The sequence below is a fragment of the Anomaloglossus baeobatrachus genome, chromosome 1, assembly GCF_048569485.1.
Source record: "Anomaloglossus baeobatrachus isolate aAnoBae1 chromosome 1, aAnoBae1.hap1, whole genome shotgun sequence".
NCBI classification, from domain to species: domain Eukaryota; kingdom Metazoa; phylum Chordata; class Amphibia; order Anura; family Aromobatidae; genus Anomaloglossus; species Anomaloglossus baeobatrachus.
Window position 1 is genome coordinate 77,974,984 of NC_134353.1, and position 19,692 is coordinate 77,994,675.

The window sequence follows — 19,692 nt, forward strand, 5'->3', positions numbered from 1 at the left end:
TCAATAGATATCAAAGATGCGTATCTCCACGTGCCGATTGCGCCAGAGCATCAGCGTTTCCTACGCTTCGTCATACACGACGAACACCTGCAGTTCGTAGCGTTACCTTTCGGTCTGGCAACAGCCCCCCGGGTCTTCACCAAAGTCATGGCAGCAGTAGTAGCTGTTCTGCACTCGCAGGGTCACTCGGTCATCCCGTATCTAGACGACCTGCTTATAAAGGCACCCTCTCAAGAGGCATGCCAACACAGTCTGAAGGTGGCACTAGACACTCTCCAGAGTTTCGGGTGGATTATCAACTTTCCAAAGTCTCATCTCACCCCGACCCAATCTCTGACTTATCTTGGCATGGAGTTTCATACTCTCTCAGCGATAGTGAAGCTTCCACTGGACAAGCAGTGTTCGCTACGGACAGGAGTACAATCTCTCCTTCAGAGCCAGTCGCACTCACTGAGGCGCCTCATGCATTTCCTAGGGAAGATGGTAGCAGCAATGGAGGCGGTCCCGTTCGCGCAGTTTCATCTGCGCCCTCTACAATGGGACATTCTACGCCAATGGGATGGGAAATCGACGTCCCTCGACAGGACTGTCTCCCTCTCTCAGACTGCCAAGGACTCTCTGCGTTGGTGGCTTCTCCCCACCTCATTGTCACAGGGAAAGTCGTTCCTTCCCCCGTCCTGGGCAGTGGTCACGACGGATGCGAGCCTATCAGGGTGGGGAGCGGTGTTTCTCCACCACAGGGCTCAGGGGACGTGGACTCAGGAAGAGTCCACTCTGCAGATCAATGTTCTGGAAATCAGAGCAATCTATCTTGCTCTGCGAGCCTTCCAACAATGGCTGGAAGGCAAGCAGATTCGGATTCAGTCGGACAATTCCACGGCGGTGGCGTACATCAACCACCAAGGGGGAACACGCAGTCGCCAAGCCTTTCAGGAAGTCCGGCGGATTTTGACGTGGGTGGAAAGCAGAGCGTCCACCATATCCGCAGTTCACATCCCAGGCGTGGAAAACTGGGAAGCAGACTTTTTCAGTCGCCAGGGCATGGACGCAGGAGAATGGTCCCTTCACCCGGACGTGTTTCAGCAGATCTGTTGCCGCTGGGGGACGCCGGACGTCGATCTGATGGCGTCACGGCACAACAACAAGGTCCCAGTTTTCATGGCACGGTCTCACGATCACCGAGCGCTGGCGGCAGACGCCTTGGTTCAGGATTGGTCGCAATTCCGACTCCCCTATGTGTTCCCACCTCTAGCATTGTTACCCAGAGTTCTCCGGAAAATCAGGTCCGACTGCCATCGAGCCATTCTCGTCGCTCCAGACTGGCCAAGAAGGTCGTGGTACCCGGATCTGTGGCATCTCACGGTAGGCCAACCGTGGGCACTACCAGACCGTCCAGATTTGCTGTCTCAAGGGCCGTTTTTCCATCTGAATTCTGCGGCCCTGAACCTGACTGTGTGGCCATTGAGTCCTGGATCCTAGCGGCCTCAGGTTTATCTCATGAAGTTGTTGCCACAATGAGACAGGCTAGAAAACCATCCTCAGCTAAGATCTATCACAGGACGTGGAAGATATTCTTAGCTTGGTGCTTGGCTCAAGGGTTTTCTCCCTGGCCATTTGCATTGCCAATTTTTCTTTCCTTCCTGCAGTCTGGGTTGGAAAAAGGTTTGTCGCTTAGCTCTCTTAAGGGTCAAGTCTCCGCGCTATCCGTATTCTTTCAGAAGCGCTTGGCACGGCTTTCTAAAGTACGCACGTTTCTCCAAGGAGTTTCTCATATCGTTCCTCCTTACAGACGGCCATTGGAACCCTGGGATCTGAACAAGGTTCTCATTGCTCTCCAGAAGCCGCCTTTCGAGCCTTTGAAAGAGGTTTCCCTTTCTCGGCTTTCACAAAAAGTAGTTTTTCTTGTGGCGGTCACGTCTCTTCGAAGAGTGTCCGAGCTAGCGGCGTTATCTTGCAAATCTCCCTTCCTGGTGTTTCACCAAGACAAGGTAGTACTGCGTCCAATTCCAGAGTTTTCTCCCAAGGTGGTTTCTTCCTTTCATCTTAATCAGGATATCACTTTGCCATCTTTGTGTCCGCATCCAGTTCACCAATTTGAAAAGGGTTTACATCTGTTGGACCTGGTGAGAGCACTCAGGATTTACATTTCTCGCACGGCGTCTCTACGCCGTTCTGATGCGCTCTTTGTCCTAGTCGCTGGTCAGCATAAGGGATCGCAAGCTTCCAAATCCACCCTGGCGCGGTGGATCAAGGAACCAATTCTTCACACATACCGTTCTGCTGGGCTTCCGATTCCATCTGGACTGAAGGCCCATTCTACCAGAGCCGTGGGTGCGTCCTGGGCATTGCGGCATCAGGCTACGGCCCAGCAAGTGTGCCAGGCGGCTACCTGGTCGAGTCTGCACACGTTTACCAAACACTATCAAGTGCATACCTACGCTTCGGCAGATGCCAGCCTAGGTAGACAGGTCCTTCAGGCGGCGGTGGCCCACCTGTAGGAAAGGGCTGTCTGACAGCCCGTTCATGTGGTATCTTTTTACCCACCCAGGGACTGCTTTTGGACGTCCCACTGTCTGGGTCTCCCAATTAGGAGCGAAAAAGAAGAAGGGAATTTTGTTTACTTACCGTAAATTCCTTTTCTTCTAGCTCCAATTGGGAGACCCAGCACCCGCCCTATTTGTTCTTAGGGTTTCGTTTTTCGGGTGCACATGTTGTTCATGTTGTTTCTTAAGTTCTCCGATCTTGTTATCGGATTGAATTTGTTTTTGAAACTGTTATTGGCTTTCCTCCTTCTTGCTTTGGTACTAAAACTGAGGAATCCGTACTCCTACGGGAGGGTGTATAGCCAGAAGGGGAGGGGCCTTACACTTTTAAGTGTAGTTCTTTGTGCGGCCTCCAGAGGCAGTAGCTATACACCCCACTGTCTGGGTCTCCCAATTGGAGCTAGAAGAAAAGGAATTTACGGTAAGTAAACAAAATTCCCTTCATATGTTCATTTCTGTAAACTACTTTACAAAATCCATGAACCAATATCAACTTTTTTAGACTTCATAGGGAAGAAATGGAGTATGCCCAAGGGGAACACCAAGAGGAAAAGGCTCAAATGGACTCGATGCTGAGGCTACATAACCAGGTACTCTTATAATCACAATATGTATATTATATGATCTATTTAGGGATGTGGTGGGGGGTACCACACTAGCATTACACCTCATATTTACTATAGTATACATTAGGTCCTCCTTTGATATTCAGATGCCCCTGCATCATGCTGCTGTCATATGGGGGAGCAATTCCCCGCTGACAGATTAACCTATACATTGGGAAACTGCTGCTGATGTGTTTAAATATAATTATCATTTTGTAAAACTGCCGGGTTATGAGACCCCCACCTTTTGGGAGCAGTATGCAGCACATACAGGATATAAAACGCCTTACAAAATAATAGTTTCCACAGAGGCTTCAACAGACGTGTCCGAATGAAATCCGTCACCCAGAGTCAAATATTAGATTTACTTTAACATGTATGTCTATACTAGCTTTTCATGGTGTATTCTTTAAAGGGAACCAACCAGCAGGAATTTCATATATAAAGTAATGCCAGTGCCAAATTGGCGCTAACATACTGAATCCAATCAAACCTTTAGTTGAGAGATTGGACGCTTGGTTGCCGAAAAATGTGTAATCCAAGTTCCACGAATGCGCTGATTGTTTGAGTGGTGTGTGCATTGAGGCGGGACTATGTGGGTCGGGTCTTGCATTATTATTCCGCCCCTATAAGCTTGCCTGGCCTTTCTCCTTTCCTGGCTCAGTAGTATAACTCTTCACAAACTGATCACTAAGTTCTCGTCAGAGTCAGCGTCTGCGCATAGCGCTATTTTCAGGGATGTCTTTTTGTTTCGGACTTCTCAGAGGCTCGTGCCATGAGTTGCGCATTGGCCTTGCATCGTCTCTTCTTGTCATCACCGCGGCATCATCCTCTGAGAAGTCAGCGCCGTGTGCCTCCCGCATTCCAGCGCCGTGTGCCTCCCGCTTTCCAGTGACGTATGCCTCCCGCTTTCCAGCGCCGTGTGCCTCCCGCTTTCCAGCGCCGTGTGCCTCCCGCTTTCCAGCACCGTGTGCCTCCCGCTTTCCAGCGCCGTGTGCCTCCCGCTTTCCAGCTCCGTGTGCCTCCCGCTTTCCAGCGCCGTGTGCCTCTCGCTTTCCAGCGCCGTGTGCCTCTCGCTTTTCAGCGCCGTGTGCCGCCCGCTTTCCAGCACTGTGTCCGCTCTGCCCCCCTTCTCCGGTGCAACGTGCACCCTCCAGTGCTTTGTACAGCCCCCAGTGATGTGTATCACTCCCAGTGTTGTGTTCCCTTCAATACTGTGTACCACCCCCAGTGCTGTGTACCTCTTAGTGATGTCTGTGCTTTGCAAGTGCTGTCCGTGCCCCCCAGTCTCCTCCTAGTGATGCCTGTGCCCCCCCCAGTGATGTCTTTGCCCCCCTAATGAGGTCTGTGCCCCCCTAGTGATGCCTGTGCCCCCCTAGTGATGCCTGAGGCTGCCCAGTACTGTCTGTGCCCTCCAGTGATGCCTGTGGCTGCCCAGTACTGGCTGTGCCCTCCTAGTGATGTGTGTGCCCCCCCCCAGTAATGTCTGTGCCTCCTAATGATGTCTGTGCCCCCCTAGAGATTTCTGTGCCCACCTGTGCTCTCTGCAGCCTTCCAATGCTTATGCCTCCCAGTGACCCAGTAATATGTGTTCCCCAACCCCTCCATTCATGTATATGCCCCCAGCGTTTCCTGTGATGTGTATGACGCTGGGGGCATATATATCACACCCTGGGGCACATACATCACATTGGAGATGCTAGGGCCATACATATCACAGGAGAGGCTGTGGGCATTTATATTACAGGAGGGGCTGGAGCATATATATCACAGGAGGGGCTGGGGGCATATATATCACAGGAGGGGCTGGGAGCATATGGGAGCATATACCTCACAGGAGGGGCTGAGAGCATATACCTCACAGAAGGGGTTGGGCGCAGGTACATCACAGGAGGGGCTGGAAGCACATTCATCACAGGAGGGGCATGTGATGTATGTGCCCCAGTGTCTCCTGTGATGTAGATTATCACCTGTGATGTATATACAGCAGTTTCAGCGTCTCCTATGTGATGTATATACAGCAGTCCCAGTGTCTCCTATGTGATGTATATACAGCAGTTCCAGCGTCTCCTATGTGATTTATATACAGCAATCCCAGCGTCTCTTATGTGATGTAAATGCCAACAGCCCCTTTAGTCATGTATATGTCTCCTGTGATTTATATACACCAGTCCCTGCGTCTGTTGTGTGATGTATATGGTCTACCAATCTCATTATCACAAAGAGTTGACTGCACTCTAGACCATGACAAACCTGGAAAAGCAGTTGTGAGAAGCAGCATAAGTATCGCTGAACATCACAGCCGCACCGAACAGTAGCAGCTCCAACCACCACAATGGGGGTGAGTTAATTAATTGTTTGACCAAATATAGCCGGTTCATTTTCACATTGATAATTTTGTGCGGCCCCCGAAGGTTGGCAGAAATTTGCAAATGGCCCCTGGCAGTAAAAAGGAAAAAGGTTCCCCACCCCTGCTTTCATGTGGCATAAAAGGTATTTAGCCTTGTACTTAGCCAAAAAATAAATAATTTAAAAAAAACTTGGGGTCCTCTCTATTTTTTGTAGCCAGCTAATCTTGACTGGTAATCCAAAACAGAGGACACACCACGCTGTTATTTAATATTAAATTATATAAATAATTTAAAACAAAAAATGTGGTGCCACCCCGAAATTGGATCACCAGCCAAGCTAAAGCGGACAGCTGTGGTATTCTCAAAAAAGGGAGGTCCACAGTTATTGGACCCTCCCCAACCTAAAAATAGTGGCTGCAGCCGCCTCAGAAGTGACGCATCCATTAGATGCGCCAATCCTGGCACTTTGCCCCAGCTCATCCCGTTGCCTTGGTGCGGTGGCAAACGGGGTAATATTTGGGGTTGATATCAGCTGTGTAATGTCACATGGCATCAAGCACTGGCATTAGTGATGTCACGGCGTCTGTCAGATACCCGACATCACTAACCTACTCAGTAATAAAAAAAAAAAGACAACAAACAAATTTTTATTTGAAAAAACATTTCCAACACATTGCCTCTTTCACCAATTTATTGAAAAGAAAAAACAAATCTGGGTCCGGTGTAATCCAGTAAGGGGGTCCCATGATGATTTATTCTCACTGTCCCAGTCAATGAAGAACATAACGTTCCCCATTGGCTGGGAGAGCCGTGCAGTGACCTGAGCTAACATCAATAGGTCAGGCCAGGTCACTGCAGGGCATGACCAGCGCTGACTTCAGGAGGTTAACATTACCTGCGGTGATGAACACTGCGAAACCCGTGGCGTCAGCGCTTGTCAATGAGTTCCATGGCCGCCGCCTTGTCACATGAGCTCGTGACGTCACCGCTGGTCACAGTCTCAGGCCGCTTGCTAGACTTCGGGTGATATTGCAGTGGACATAGAAGTCAGTGACGAGCGCTGAGTTCACGAGTACAGCGGACTTCATCACCGCAGGTAATGAACTTAGCTAACCTCCTGACGGCAGCGCACATCATTCCCGCAGTTGGCGGGGGGGGGGGGTGGAACATAGACTGCAGGGGAACCAATAGACGGATGCCACATGGAAGCACTGCGGACCCTTTGACTTGTATTGTGTCACGGTCCGTTATTACGGAACAGAATAGGACATGTTCCATAATAACAGAACGGACATACGGACACCATTTTTTTTGGGGGGGGGGGTTCCGAACTGATGGCACATTGAAGTGCTTGTGTGTGCCATCCGATCCTACACAAGACACATTGAAAAGATGGTCCTGTCAGTAGGTTCGCAAAAATAAAGGAACTGACCAGGACAAACGGAACAGTCGTCTGAATGAGCCCTAAGGGTGGAGGTTGCCTCTTTTCGGCATGCACTGAATGCCATATAGGCTACAATAATAATGGCGTGTTTAAGGAATACATTGTGAAAAGTTATTAAGGAGTTATTAACCTCTGTTAACCCGATACCATTGATGGATGTTGTAGTGTTAAAAAAAACTATTCATTTTTACTGTAGATTTATTGTGTGCGCTCGGAGCTTTCCAGGTTTACATACTAAATGTAGAGTGAAAACATAATGTGAACAGCATTTTAAATGGTTGCAGTAGTTCATTAGTGTACAGCTCCCATGCACATCTATGTATATCACTGATGTATACTCGGATACAATAGAGTACTCTTCTATATCTTCCCTAAAGTGGGAGAGGGGAGAATAGAAGGGATTTACAAGTGGTTTACAAAACATTACAGGTTCAGATTGTGTTTGTTTGCTGTAAACACATACTGTTAGAATAATATTAACGGGAAACTGTTAACTTAATTGTGCAATTTGCCAACTGCATGTTATTGGTCAAGAAAAACTGAGCAGATTGATATATAGATGTCTTAGGAAAGGTTCAGTATAGCTTGTATTTTATTCACTAAATGTTCTGCTCCTTCTGGGCTTAGGAGTCCAGGGGGCGGTCCTAATTAGTGACCTGGACTCCTAAGCCCGGAAGGAGCAAGGATTTCAGTGAGTAAGCTGCACAATTATACTGACCCTTGTCCCAGAAACCTATATATCAATCTTCTCGGCTCCTCCCGCTCTACAATATGCAGCCCATAGATTGCACAGCTTTTCTATGGTGACAGATCCCCTTTAAGAGAAAGCATCTGCTAATATTCTTTGTTAGCGGTGCAGTTGGAATATGTTATTCTTCTGAGATTCTTTCACGCTTTTCTATCTGAAATAACAGAATATTACCTTGTCAGATTAATATTTCACTTCTTAGATGACATTACTTCCTATGTATCCTACGGCAGCGAACACGAGCGTTTATCCGTATATTTATTTTCCATGTTATTTGTTGCCGTCTCCCTGACAAAGAAATTATGGTTAATTCTGTTTGACATCAGCGGCTTGACACCGTGCCATTAATTCTTCCCCAGGACATCCGATTGGCAGCCTATCTGACTAAACGATCCATGATACCAGAGGGGATGCTGCAGCGAGTCCTCAGTCTATTGCTTCCCTCCAGCCCCGAGAGTGAAATCGCGTCTCTTCTATATTCAGCGGGTTATAAATATTCAGACAGTGTTACTGAGACTGACAACAATGAGGATGGAGCTGACAGCTGGAGGAAGAGGTAAGCGCATGCCGCTCCTGCCAGCAAAATCCAATTGCATTATATTGTGTAAAAGGCAAAAAAAATCTATCCATGTCAGTGGTCCTCCTGAGTCCTAACGAGACCTGATAATTGTACGTTTGTTCTTTCCTCTAGACATTAACTTTGAATCACCCTTTTACCGATCAGAGACCTCATGGGACGACCCTCAATCAATCTGCTGCTTTCTGCCAATCGTGTTGGTCTGAACTAACATATTCTTTGGCTTTCTGCTCATTTCTAGGACTTGTTTTGTGCAGGAATAGTTGATTTTTTTGGTGTCACCATTTGATGGAAAATGAAAAAAAAATTCTTTGTTGGGAAGAATTTAATATGATTTTGGTGGAGAGATGGAGACAGAGAAACAGACAGATAGTGAGAGGCAGACACAGAGAGACAGACAAAAAGAGAGACAGATGGAGACAGATGGATAGAGAGACAGATGGATAGAGAGACAGATGGATAGAGAGACAGATGGATAGAGAGACAGATGGATAGAGAGACAGATGGATAGAGAGAGACAAATGGATAGAGAGAGAGACAGAGAGAAGGCTAGAGACAGACACAAAGACAGAGAAGGAAGGAGACAGACAGAGAAGGAAGGAGAGAGACAGAGAAGGAAGGAGAGAGACAGAGAAGGAAGGAGAGAGACAGAGAAGGAAGGAGAGAGACAGAGAAGGAAGGAGAGAGACAGAGAAGGAAGGAGAGAGATAGAGAAGGAAGGAGAGAGACAGAGAAGGAAGGAGAGAGACAGAGAAGGAAGGAGAGAGACAGAGAAGGAAGGAGAGAGACAAGAAGGAAAGAGAGAGACAAGAAGGAAGGAGACAGACAGAAGGAAGGAGACAGACAAGAAGTAAGGAGACAGACAAGAAGGAAGGAGACAGACAAGAAGGAAGGAGACAGACAAGAAGGAAGGAGACAGACAGACAGAGAAGGAAGGAGACAGACAGACAGAGAAGGAAGGAGACAGACAGAGAAGGAAGGAGACAGACAGACAGAGAAGGAAGGAGACAGACAGACAGAGAGAAGGAAGGAGACAGACAGCGAGAAGGAAGGAGGCACAGACAAAGAGGGAGACAGAGAGGGTGAGTGGGAGATAGAGAGACACTTAGTTACTATCCCGGGCAACGCTGAGTACTACATCTAGTTACTTTATAAATTTCATTAGTTTGTAATAAATGTATTTTTAAAGGGTTTTTTTTTATTCCATCTGTTTGGAGGAGGCAAAGTTGCAGAAAACAACGATTCTGGCATTATTTTTATTTACTCCTTTCCTAGTACATCCTATATCAGGTGGGGGTGTATGGAGCAGGCTCAGGAGCTGGGGCTGCCCCATTCCAAGCAGATGCCAGCTGTGTTATTCAGCAGCAACCATATGTTTCATTCCTTAAAGGGAATCTGTCAACAGGTTTTTACTACCTCATCTGACAGCAACATAATCTAGGCAAGCAGATTAGGAATCAAACAGTGTATCACATAGATTACTGGGTGCAGCCATTCTGAAACATTAAAGGATTTGAGTTTCGCTGAGGTGGGAGAGCTGTCCCAGCCACACCAGGCTCTAAATAGAGATTGTGCATTGACTGTGAGGTGTCAATCACAGCAGGAGGTGTGCCAGATTGCCATGCTCATGAGTTTCTAGTCCTGTAATGGTAATCACAGGGTAATATATCCTTTAGTTTACGTAAACAATTGCACACACACACACCGATAAGAGAAGCACAGTTGTTTTTTGTTTTTAAACTCTCACAGTATTCTGTCCTCAGCGTACATAGGAAAAACCTGCTGACAGATTCCCTTTAAAAGCTGCTGTCAATCTCAGACAGCAGCTTTTAAAATGTAGGCTCTAGCCAAAAGGTCCATTCAGGTGAACACCCCTTCTGTCCCATCAGTTGTTAGCCATGGCAGCTGGAGGCTTTCTGATGGTCCCAACTGCTGTGTGTGAAGTCCAGGTGACTGGAGTATGAGTGTGCTATGAGGACAAGAAAACAAATTAAAATAAAAATATTATTAAAAAAAAAACTTACATTTTTTAACTCCCTTCTATACACCCCCTTAAACGTAAAGACATAAAAAAAAGAAAAACAACAGACAACAATAATAAACAATATACAAAGTAGGCCGATCTATGAAATGTAATATTATTTAACAAGTAAAAAAAAAAAATTGAAACTGATGCATTTATGATTTTTGATTACCACACCTCTTCCCAAAAAGTGTTTATGTATGCAAAAAAAAAAATGAACCCTCACACAGCTTCATTGATGGAAAAAATAAAGTTTCGGGTTGGGTTTGTAAATTTGTTTTACAAATTTGTGCACCTCTTTTCACTAGTTAAATTAATTAGGTATCACGGCATTCATACTAACCTAGAAAGTGATGGTGCTAGGTGATTTTTAATAAACAATGGAGGCCATAAAAACAATGGTAGATTTACAGTTTTTTAACCATTTCACCACACTTTCAGTAATTTGTATGGAGAAATAAGATGTTCATGTAAAGAGATAAATAATATGAAATATTAATACTCTGGGGATTCCAAATGTAGAAAAATGTATCTATCTATATAAAGTCATGGGCAAAAGTGTTGGCCCCCTTGAAATTGCTCCAGAAAATGAAGTATTTCTGCCAGAAAATTATTGCAATTATACACGTTTTGTTATACACGTTTGTGTCCTTTGTGAGTATTGGAACAACACAAAAAATTGAGGAAAAAAAAAGCAATTTGGACAGAATTTGATGTGTGGCAAGGTGCACACAGAGGTGTACTCCACTTGTACAGTGCTCCTGATCCACAAAGAGATGTACAATCTATAGGCCTGTTTCACACGTCAGTGAAAAACACATACGTTTTTCACTGACGTGCTAAAAACGCATATGTCCCTCCGTGTGCCTGACTCATGGCACACGTGGGTTGTCCATGTGCAATCCGTGATATGTTATCAGTCATCCATGAATGCACATGGAGATAAACTCACCTGTCCCCGCTCCTGCTGTCCATGGTGCTGAAGAGTCCTGCAATGCAGCATCCGGACGCTGTGTCTCTCACCTCTGCAGCTACTTCCGGGTTCGCTGTGGCTGCATAACTGAATATGCCTGTCATAATGAGGCGGCAAGGAAGCAGCAGAGAGCAGCTGCCGAACACAGCAAGTGACTTAAAAAAGCTTTTTATTTTCAATGTCTGTGTTTTTCTGGTACGTGTTTCACGGATCACACCATAGTGTGGTCCGTGGGACATCAGTGATGCCAGAAAAAAATGGACATGTCTCTGTGCAGCAATCACGGACACGCGTGTATGCCGCTCGGAGACCCAGTCAGTGAAAAATCACTGATGTGTGAGCAGACTTAATGATTGTAATGGGTCTGCGTATGTCCGTGATTCTGGTACGTATAAAAACTAGCACATACGTACCAGAATCACTGACTTGTGAAACAGGCCTAAATGAATAAGGAGCGTCAGACTCCAGCGCTCGGTGTAATCACAGTGAACTCTAGATATGATGCCATTTTTTAAACGCCTTTGTGATGTTTTTCTTACATTGACTTCCATTGTTTATTTCTACACTTTTTTTTCACTCACTTATTAATGAGTTTTTGCTGCATTTTTGATACTACAATTCATAAGATTCAGTGATTAATGCTTACAACACAGCTCGAAAAAAAATGCATTAAAAAAATTACAAAAATGCATATAAAATAAGGGCATTTTAATTATTATTTTTTTTTTTAAAAAAAAGGTACAAATGTAGGTATATAGCTAGATTAAATAATTTTCAGCACATTAGTTTGAGGTTTTTTTCGACCGCAACTTATTCCAGGATTGCAAACATATGCTGTTTTATAAAAAAACAAGTGGGCAGAATTGATAAAAAAAAATGTCTAAAATAATAGCTGCATTTGCTATCTGTAGCAACCAATCACAGCGCAGCTTTCATTTCACTACAACAGTTTTAAAAAAAAAATGAAAGCTGAGCTCTGGTTGCTATGGACAACAAAGACTGAGCGGAAAAAATCAAGCTGAATTCTGGTTGCTATGGACCGCAAAGATAGTCATTGTTGTCCTTAGCAACCGTTTAGAAGTCAGTTTTCATTTTTTCACCCCAAAAAATTAAGGGATATATTCGGTGGTGCTGTATTGGTCTGTGGTCTCCAGTTTACCATTCTCCTGCTTTGTATTTATTAGGCCTGTGCCAGAGGTAATGAACGATTCCCGACCGGCTGCATATGTTCTGAGCAGATGTACAATGGCAGGCGTTCAGACAACCTGTGGCTTTATTAATGATAATGACATGTAATTTGTAGAGGTGATTTTCCCCCATGTAAGCGGTGACCTTAAATAGATCCACAATAACAATTTAACTACTTCAAGACCGGGCCTATTTACCCTTTAACGGCACATTTCCATTTTGTTCTTTCATACATGCGGTTTTAAGAGCTCCAATTTTTTTTTTTTACCAATATACAAGTGCATCTCAATAAATTAGAATATCATCACAAAGTTAATTTATTTCAGTAATTCAATACAAAAAGGGAAACACATATATTATATAGAGTCATTACACACAGAGGGATCTATTCCTATATATTATATAGAGTCATTACACACAGAGGGATCTATTCCTATATATTATATAGAGTCATTACACACAGAGTGATCTATTCCTATATATTATATAGAGTCATTACACACAGAGTGATCTATTCCTATATATTATATAGAGTCATTACACACAGAGGGATCTATTCCTATATATTATATAGAGTCATTACACACAGGGATCTATTCCTATATATTATATAGAGTCATTACACACAGAGGGATCTATTCCTATATATTATATAGTCATTACACACAGAGGGATCTATTCCTATATATTATATAGAGTCATTACACACAGAGGGATCTATTCCTATATATTATATAGAGTCATTACACACAGAGTGATCTATTCCTATATATTATATAGAGTCATTACACACAGAGTGATCTATTCCTATATATTATATAGAGTCATTACACACAGAGGGATCTATTCCTATATATTATATAGAGTCATTACACACAGAGGGATCTATTCCTATATATTATATAGTCATTACACACAGAGGGATCTATTCCTATATATTATATAGAGTCATTACACACAGAGGGATCTATTCCTATATATTATATAGAGTCATTACACACAGAGGGATCTATTTCTAGTGTTTATTTCTGTTAGGCCCCTTTCACACGTCAGTGATTCTGGTACGTTTGTGCTTTTTTTTAAACGTACCAGAATCACTGACATACGCAGACCCATTATAATGAATGGGTCTGCTCACACGTCAGTGATTTTTTACTGCACGTGTCTCCGTGCGGCGTACCCGCGTGTGCGTGATTGCCCCACGGAGACATGTCCATTTTTTTCTTTCATCACTGATGTCCCATGGACCACGCAGTGGTGTGGTCCGTGAAACACGTGCCAGAAAAAAACGTGCATTTAAAATAATAAACATTTTTACTCACCCGGCTTCAGCCGCGCTCTCTGCAGCCCGTTCTCCCTGCTGCTTCTAAGCCGGCTGATTACTGTCGCACATCTTAATGATGCGCGACACAGCCGACCCGGAAGCAGCTGCTGCGGGGGTCAGCGCCGGCCGGATGCTGCACCGCGGGAGCGATCAGCACCATGGAGAGCGGGAGCGGGCACAGGTGAGTTGATTTCTAAGTGCAATCATGGGCCACGGAGAACGGAGCCCAGATTGCACTTAGACAACCCACGTGTGCCGTGAATCACGGCACACGCAGGGACATGTGCGTGTTTTACACGCCAGTGAAAAACGTCTGTGTTTTTCACTGACGTGTGAAACGGGCCTTAATATTGATGATTATGGCTTACATCCAATGAAAACCCAAAAGTCATTATCTCAGAAAATTAGAATATTATATTATATAAAACCAACTGAAAAATGATATACACTCAGAAATGTTGTCGCCTAATGAAAAGTCTGTATAGTAAATGTCTCAATACTTGGTTGTGGCTCCTTTTGCATGAATTCCTGCATTAATGCAGCGTGGCATGGAGGTGATCAGCCTGTGGCACTGCTGAGGTGTTATGGAAGCCCAGGTTGCTTTGATAGCAGCCTTCAGCTCGTCTGCATTGTTGGGTTTGGTGTTTCTCATCTTCCTCTTGACAATACCCCATAGATTCTCTATGGGGTTTAGGTCAGGCTAGTTTGCTGGCCAATCAAGTACAATGATACTGTGGTTATTAAACCAGGTATTGGTACTTTTGGCAGTGTGGACAGGGGCCAAGTCCTTCTAGAAAATGAAATTTCCATTACCAAAAAGCATGTCAGCAGAGGGAAGCATGAAGTGCTCTAAAGTTTCCTGGTAGACGGCTGCGCTTACTTTGGTCTTGATAAAACACAGTGGACCTAACACCAGCAGATGACATGGCTCCCCAAACCATCACTGATTGTGGAGACTTCACACTAGACCTCAGCAGCTTGGATTGTGGCCTCTCCACTCTTCCTCCAGACTCTGGGACCGCGATTTCCAAATTAAATTTAAAACTTACTTTCATCTGAAAACAACACCTTGGACCACTGAGCAACAGTCCAGTTCTTTTTCTCCTTGGCCCAGGTAAGACGTTTCTGGCATTGTCTATTGGTCGTGAGTGGCTTGACACAAGGCATGTGACACCTGTAGCCAATGTCCTGGATACGTCTGTATGTGGTGGCTCTTGAAGCTCTGACTCCAGCAGCAGTCCACTACTTGTGAATCTCCCCCAAATTTTTGGATAGCCTGTTCTTAATAATCTTATCAAGGCTGCGGTTATCCTGGTTGCTTGTGCACCTTTTTCTATTACACTTTTTCCTTCCACTCAACTCTCCATTAATATGCTTGGATACAGCACTCCGTGAACAGCCAGCTTCTTTAGCAATGACCTTTTGTGGCTTACCCTCCTTGTGGAGTGTGTCAATGTCTGCATTCTGGACTTCTGTCAAGTCAGCAGTCTTCCCCATGATTGTGGAGCCTACTGAACCAGACCAAGGGACCATTTTAAACGCTTAGGAAGCCTTTGCAGGTGTTTTGTGGTAAAATAGATCCCTCTGTGTGTAATGACTCTATATAATACATGCGTTTCCCTTTTTGTATTGAATTACTGAAATAAAATGCCTTTTTGATGATATTCTAATTTATTGAGAAGCACCTGTACATTTGCCTTTTTTATACACGAGATCTAATTTTTATATTCAGATTTTATTTTTATTTTTCACCATTATTGAAGAAAAACGGAAATAGGTGTATTTTTCACATTTCTTATAACCACAAAATTGTGTATTATTATTATTATTTTTTATTATTATTATTATTATATATCGACATTTTATATTTTTACAATGGTGTAAGTTTGAAAACAGCGGTTTTTAAACTGGTAGCAACTTTTTTTCTTTAAATGTATTTCACCCATCATTGTGCCTCCCATAATAAAAGACATTTGAGGGCATTTAAACTAATCCAATTTAAATAAGATCCACATCTCCTGCTCTCTTAGTGATCACATAATCACAAGGATGGGAAGAGGATCCGCTCTCACTTCTTCCTAACCTTTATGTACAGCACTGCTTTGCGCCGCAATCGGGAACGCAGAGATAGTAATAAACCACCTCTGTCTTCTCTATGACAAGTCTGGCCGTCTCTAGGAAGTGTTTCCCTACTCCTTCAGCTGTTTGATCTCCATGCAGCTGTTGACTCTGCAAATGACGTTCTAAAATATTCATACATGATGTGTATTCATATGAATGATGTGCTTTAACAGAAAGCTCTATTTTGGTCTCATCTGTCCACAAGACACTTTCCCAGGATAATTTTTTGGCTTACTAAAATATGTTTTGGCAAACTGGAGTCTGGTTTGTTTTTTTTTGTCTATGGATCTGTAGTGGGGTCCTCCTGGGTCTCCTCTATGGTGTTTAATTTCATTCAAATGTGGGCAGGTAGTTTGAGCTTACACTGATGCCCCCTTAGCCAGCAGGACAGCTTTGATTTCATTGGAACTTGATTGAGGCTGCTTATCCACCATCTGGATTATCCTGCTTTGCAACCCCTCATCATATTTTTTCTGGTGCCACATCCAGGTAGATTAGCTACGCACCATAGCTAATCTCCCTGGATATGGCAGCAGAGAAAAATAGTTCTTGGCCACTGTTCTGTAGCTCAGTATCAAGGTGTTGGCAATCTTCATATAGCCTAGGCCATGTTTACATAGAGCAACAATTTATTTTTTTCAGATCCTCAGAGAATTCTTCACCATGAGGAGCCATGTTGAGCTTCCAGTGCCCAGTATGAGAGAGTGTGTGAGGGATAACACCAAATGTAACACACATTCTCCCCATTCACACCTGAGACCTTGTAACACTAATGAGTCACATGACACCAGGGAGGAAAAATGGCTATTTTGGCACTTATGGGTGTACTCACCTTTGTTGCCAGCAGTTTTGACATTAATGTCTGTGTGTTGTTGTTGACAGGTCACATTAAATTTTACTGACTACTTTACATTGCATCAAAGTGTCAGATCTTCAAAGTTGTTCCCTGAAACGATATAATAAAATATTTACAAAAATGTGAGGGGTGTACTCACTTTTGTGATATATGTACATAAGAGCTGCATAGCCAAAATAGTTAAATATTTTTAATGTGAGACTATTTGCACTGTTGTTTTGTTGAACGTCTGCAGATTTGTCCATTTGATGTAATTTATTGAACATTTGCTAGTACTCGCTGCATCGGTAAATTGTGCCGGCGACGTCGCTCCCATCAGGAGAACCGCAGAGCTCTTTCATCTGCTCATCTTTTAAGATTTGTTCTGAAAATGCACACGGCAGGGATGAATCAATCTTCCAGACCTCTAGTAATAAATCTGAGGTGCAGCAGAGAAGGATTAGGTGTTTATCTGAAGGACAGATCATGGTGACGAATGCGAGCGGCATTAATTCCTATTTCTATTTTCTCCTCCAGAAAACAGCAGGAGCTGTGGACGGTCCTCGAGAAGCGGATCAGGGAAGGTTTGGTGAACAATGACGAGGACAAAAGTCCATTATCTGCAAGAAAGAAACGAAGGTGATTAACGAAGTAACGGGATATATGTTAATTAGCCATTATTTCTAAAGTCGTAGATAAGGTCACCATACACATTGGGCTACATTCTTTATTTGTATGGTCTCCTCTGTGGTGCATGGACACCTTCATGACCTCAACTATGCTGGCGTTCCCCTTGGACTGGGTGGGACAAAACTCTGCTTAATTGCGCATTTGGTTTTACCTACAACTCCATGTGTCATGGTGCGGCTACCCTCTACCACCCAGAATTACCAACAGTAAAGACCCACATCAGATGACTGTCAGCCAGACAAGTACTTGGGGCGATAGCTATCTCCTCTGACTTCCCAATATATGTAGGAACACTTGTCTGTCTGCACTACCTATGAAAGAGCCTCTGCCAAACTCCTCTGTCAGCAGCTTTTGTCCAGAAAGTGCAAAAGGACCGACGGCTGAAATTTATAGGGAACCGGTCACCAGATTTTGGCCTTCTAAACTAAAAGTAGCCCCCTAAGCAGTACCTGTGCTGCATTGAATGTGACACACCTGTAGCCTCCAAAATACCTTTATAAAATAATCCGCCTGGTATGTAAATTGTCCGGTTCGTTTCAATCGGCGTCCTAGTATTTGCCTTCTGTCCCTCCTTTCGCCGTTCTCCTGAGCTGATTGACGTGGATTACGCCTCAGACGCCATCCACGTAGGCGGGCAAAATATCCATATTCCTGGCTCGCGCAGGCGCATTTTGCTGTGCCCTGTTGCGGGCAGAGCCGAAAACATTAGTGCGCCTGTGCGAACTGGCAAGTTCTCTGTGCAGGCGCGAGACTTTGCCTGTCGATATGGATGAAGCTGGTGACGTCATCCACATCGCCAGGAAAAATCTCACACCTGCGCAGTAACACCTATGTTTTCGGCTCTGCCTGCAATAGGGCAGAGCGAAGTTCGCCTGCGCGAGCTGGCAATATGTTTGCGCAGGTGAGAGATTTTTCCAGCCTATGTGGATAGCGTCTGAGGCGTCATTCAGCTCAGGAGGATGGGGAAAGTAAAAAATCTATGAAAATGACCAAATGAAAGTCCGACATTGCTGCTTTTCTGCTTCCCCAGAATTTTTATAAAAATAAAACTCATGAAATCAGCCTGGACAGAAATGATGGTTCCTCCTTAGCTTAATATTTTGTTGCATAATCTTTTGAGCCAATCACTGCAATCACACGATTCCTGTAACTGTCAATGAGACTTCTGCGCCTCTCGAGAAGTATTTTGGCCGCTCCTCAAGAGAAAACTGCTCCAGTTGTCTCGTGGTTGAAGGTTGACTTTTCCAGACGGCATGTTTCAGCTCTTATCTTCAATAGGATTTAGGTCAGGGCTCATAGAAGCCACTTCAGAATAGTCCAATGTTTTCCTCTTAGCCATTCTTGGGTGTTTTTAGCTGTGTGTTTTGGGTCATTATCCTGTTGCAAGACCCATGACCTGCGACTGAGACCAAGCTTTCTGACACTGGGCAGCATATTTCTCTCTAGAATCCCTTGATAGTCTTGAGATTTCATTGTACCCTACACAGATGCAAGACACCCTGTGCCAGATGCAGCAAAGCAGCCCCAGAACATAACAGAGCCTCCTCCATTTTTCACAGTAGGGACAGTGTTCTTTTCTTAATATGCTTCATTTTCCATCTGTAAACATAGAGCTGATGTGCCTTGCCAAAAAGTTCCATTTTGTCTCAACTGTCCATAGGACATTCTCCCAGAAGCTTTGTGGCTTGTCAACATGTAGTTTGGCAAATTCCAGTCTGGCTTTTTTATGTTTTTTTTTCAACAATGGTGTCCTCCTTGATCGTCTCCCACTTTGGCTCAAACAACGATGGATGGTGCGATCGGACACTGATGTTCCTTGAGCTTGAAGGTCACCATTAATCTATTTAGACGTTTTTCTGGGCTCTTTTGTTTCCATTCGTATTATCCGTCTCTTTGCTTTGTCATCAATTTTCCTGCTGTGGCCACGTCCAGGGAGGTTGGCTACAGTCAGTTGGCTATTTATGCCCGAAAGAGGTGTAAATTATAGAGCAAATCTATGCCAGCCAATGACTGCAAGATCTGATTTTCTGGTTTGCATAAAGAGGTGTGCATGCTTTTTATTAAGAACAGTAGAAAGAACTCCAGTCTGCATAAAGCCTCACCACTAAGTTTTATAGGGATACTATATAAGGGATCGTTCAGTTAAAAGGTTATACAGGCCATTTTTTTTATTTTTTTTTCAATGGAGCCAAGCACTTAATGGCGAATTCTGCTCTGCTTTGTCCACAGGGATTCGCTAACGGTGTCATGTTAACGCAGTCTAAGGCCCC

The 19,692-nt window shown here is 44.2% G+C and overlaps 1 protein-coding gene across 1 annotated transcript in view; it reads left to right on the plus strand.

The window, feature by feature from the left end:
• Window positions 1-19,692, plus strand: part of EVC2 (EvC ciliary complex subunit 2) — a 223,451-nt gene that overhangs the window by 194,852 nt on the left and 8,907 nt on the right. The window contains exons 19-21 of the mRNA XM_075346882.1: window positions 3,046-3,133; window positions 8,051-8,247; window positions 17,270-17,371. Coding sequence (XP_075202997.1) covers window positions 3,046-3,133; window positions 8,051-8,247; window positions 17,270-17,371 — 387 coding nt within the window. The remainder of the gene's footprint in view (window positions 1-3,045; window positions 3,134-8,050; window positions 8,248-17,269; window positions 17,372-19,692) is intronic.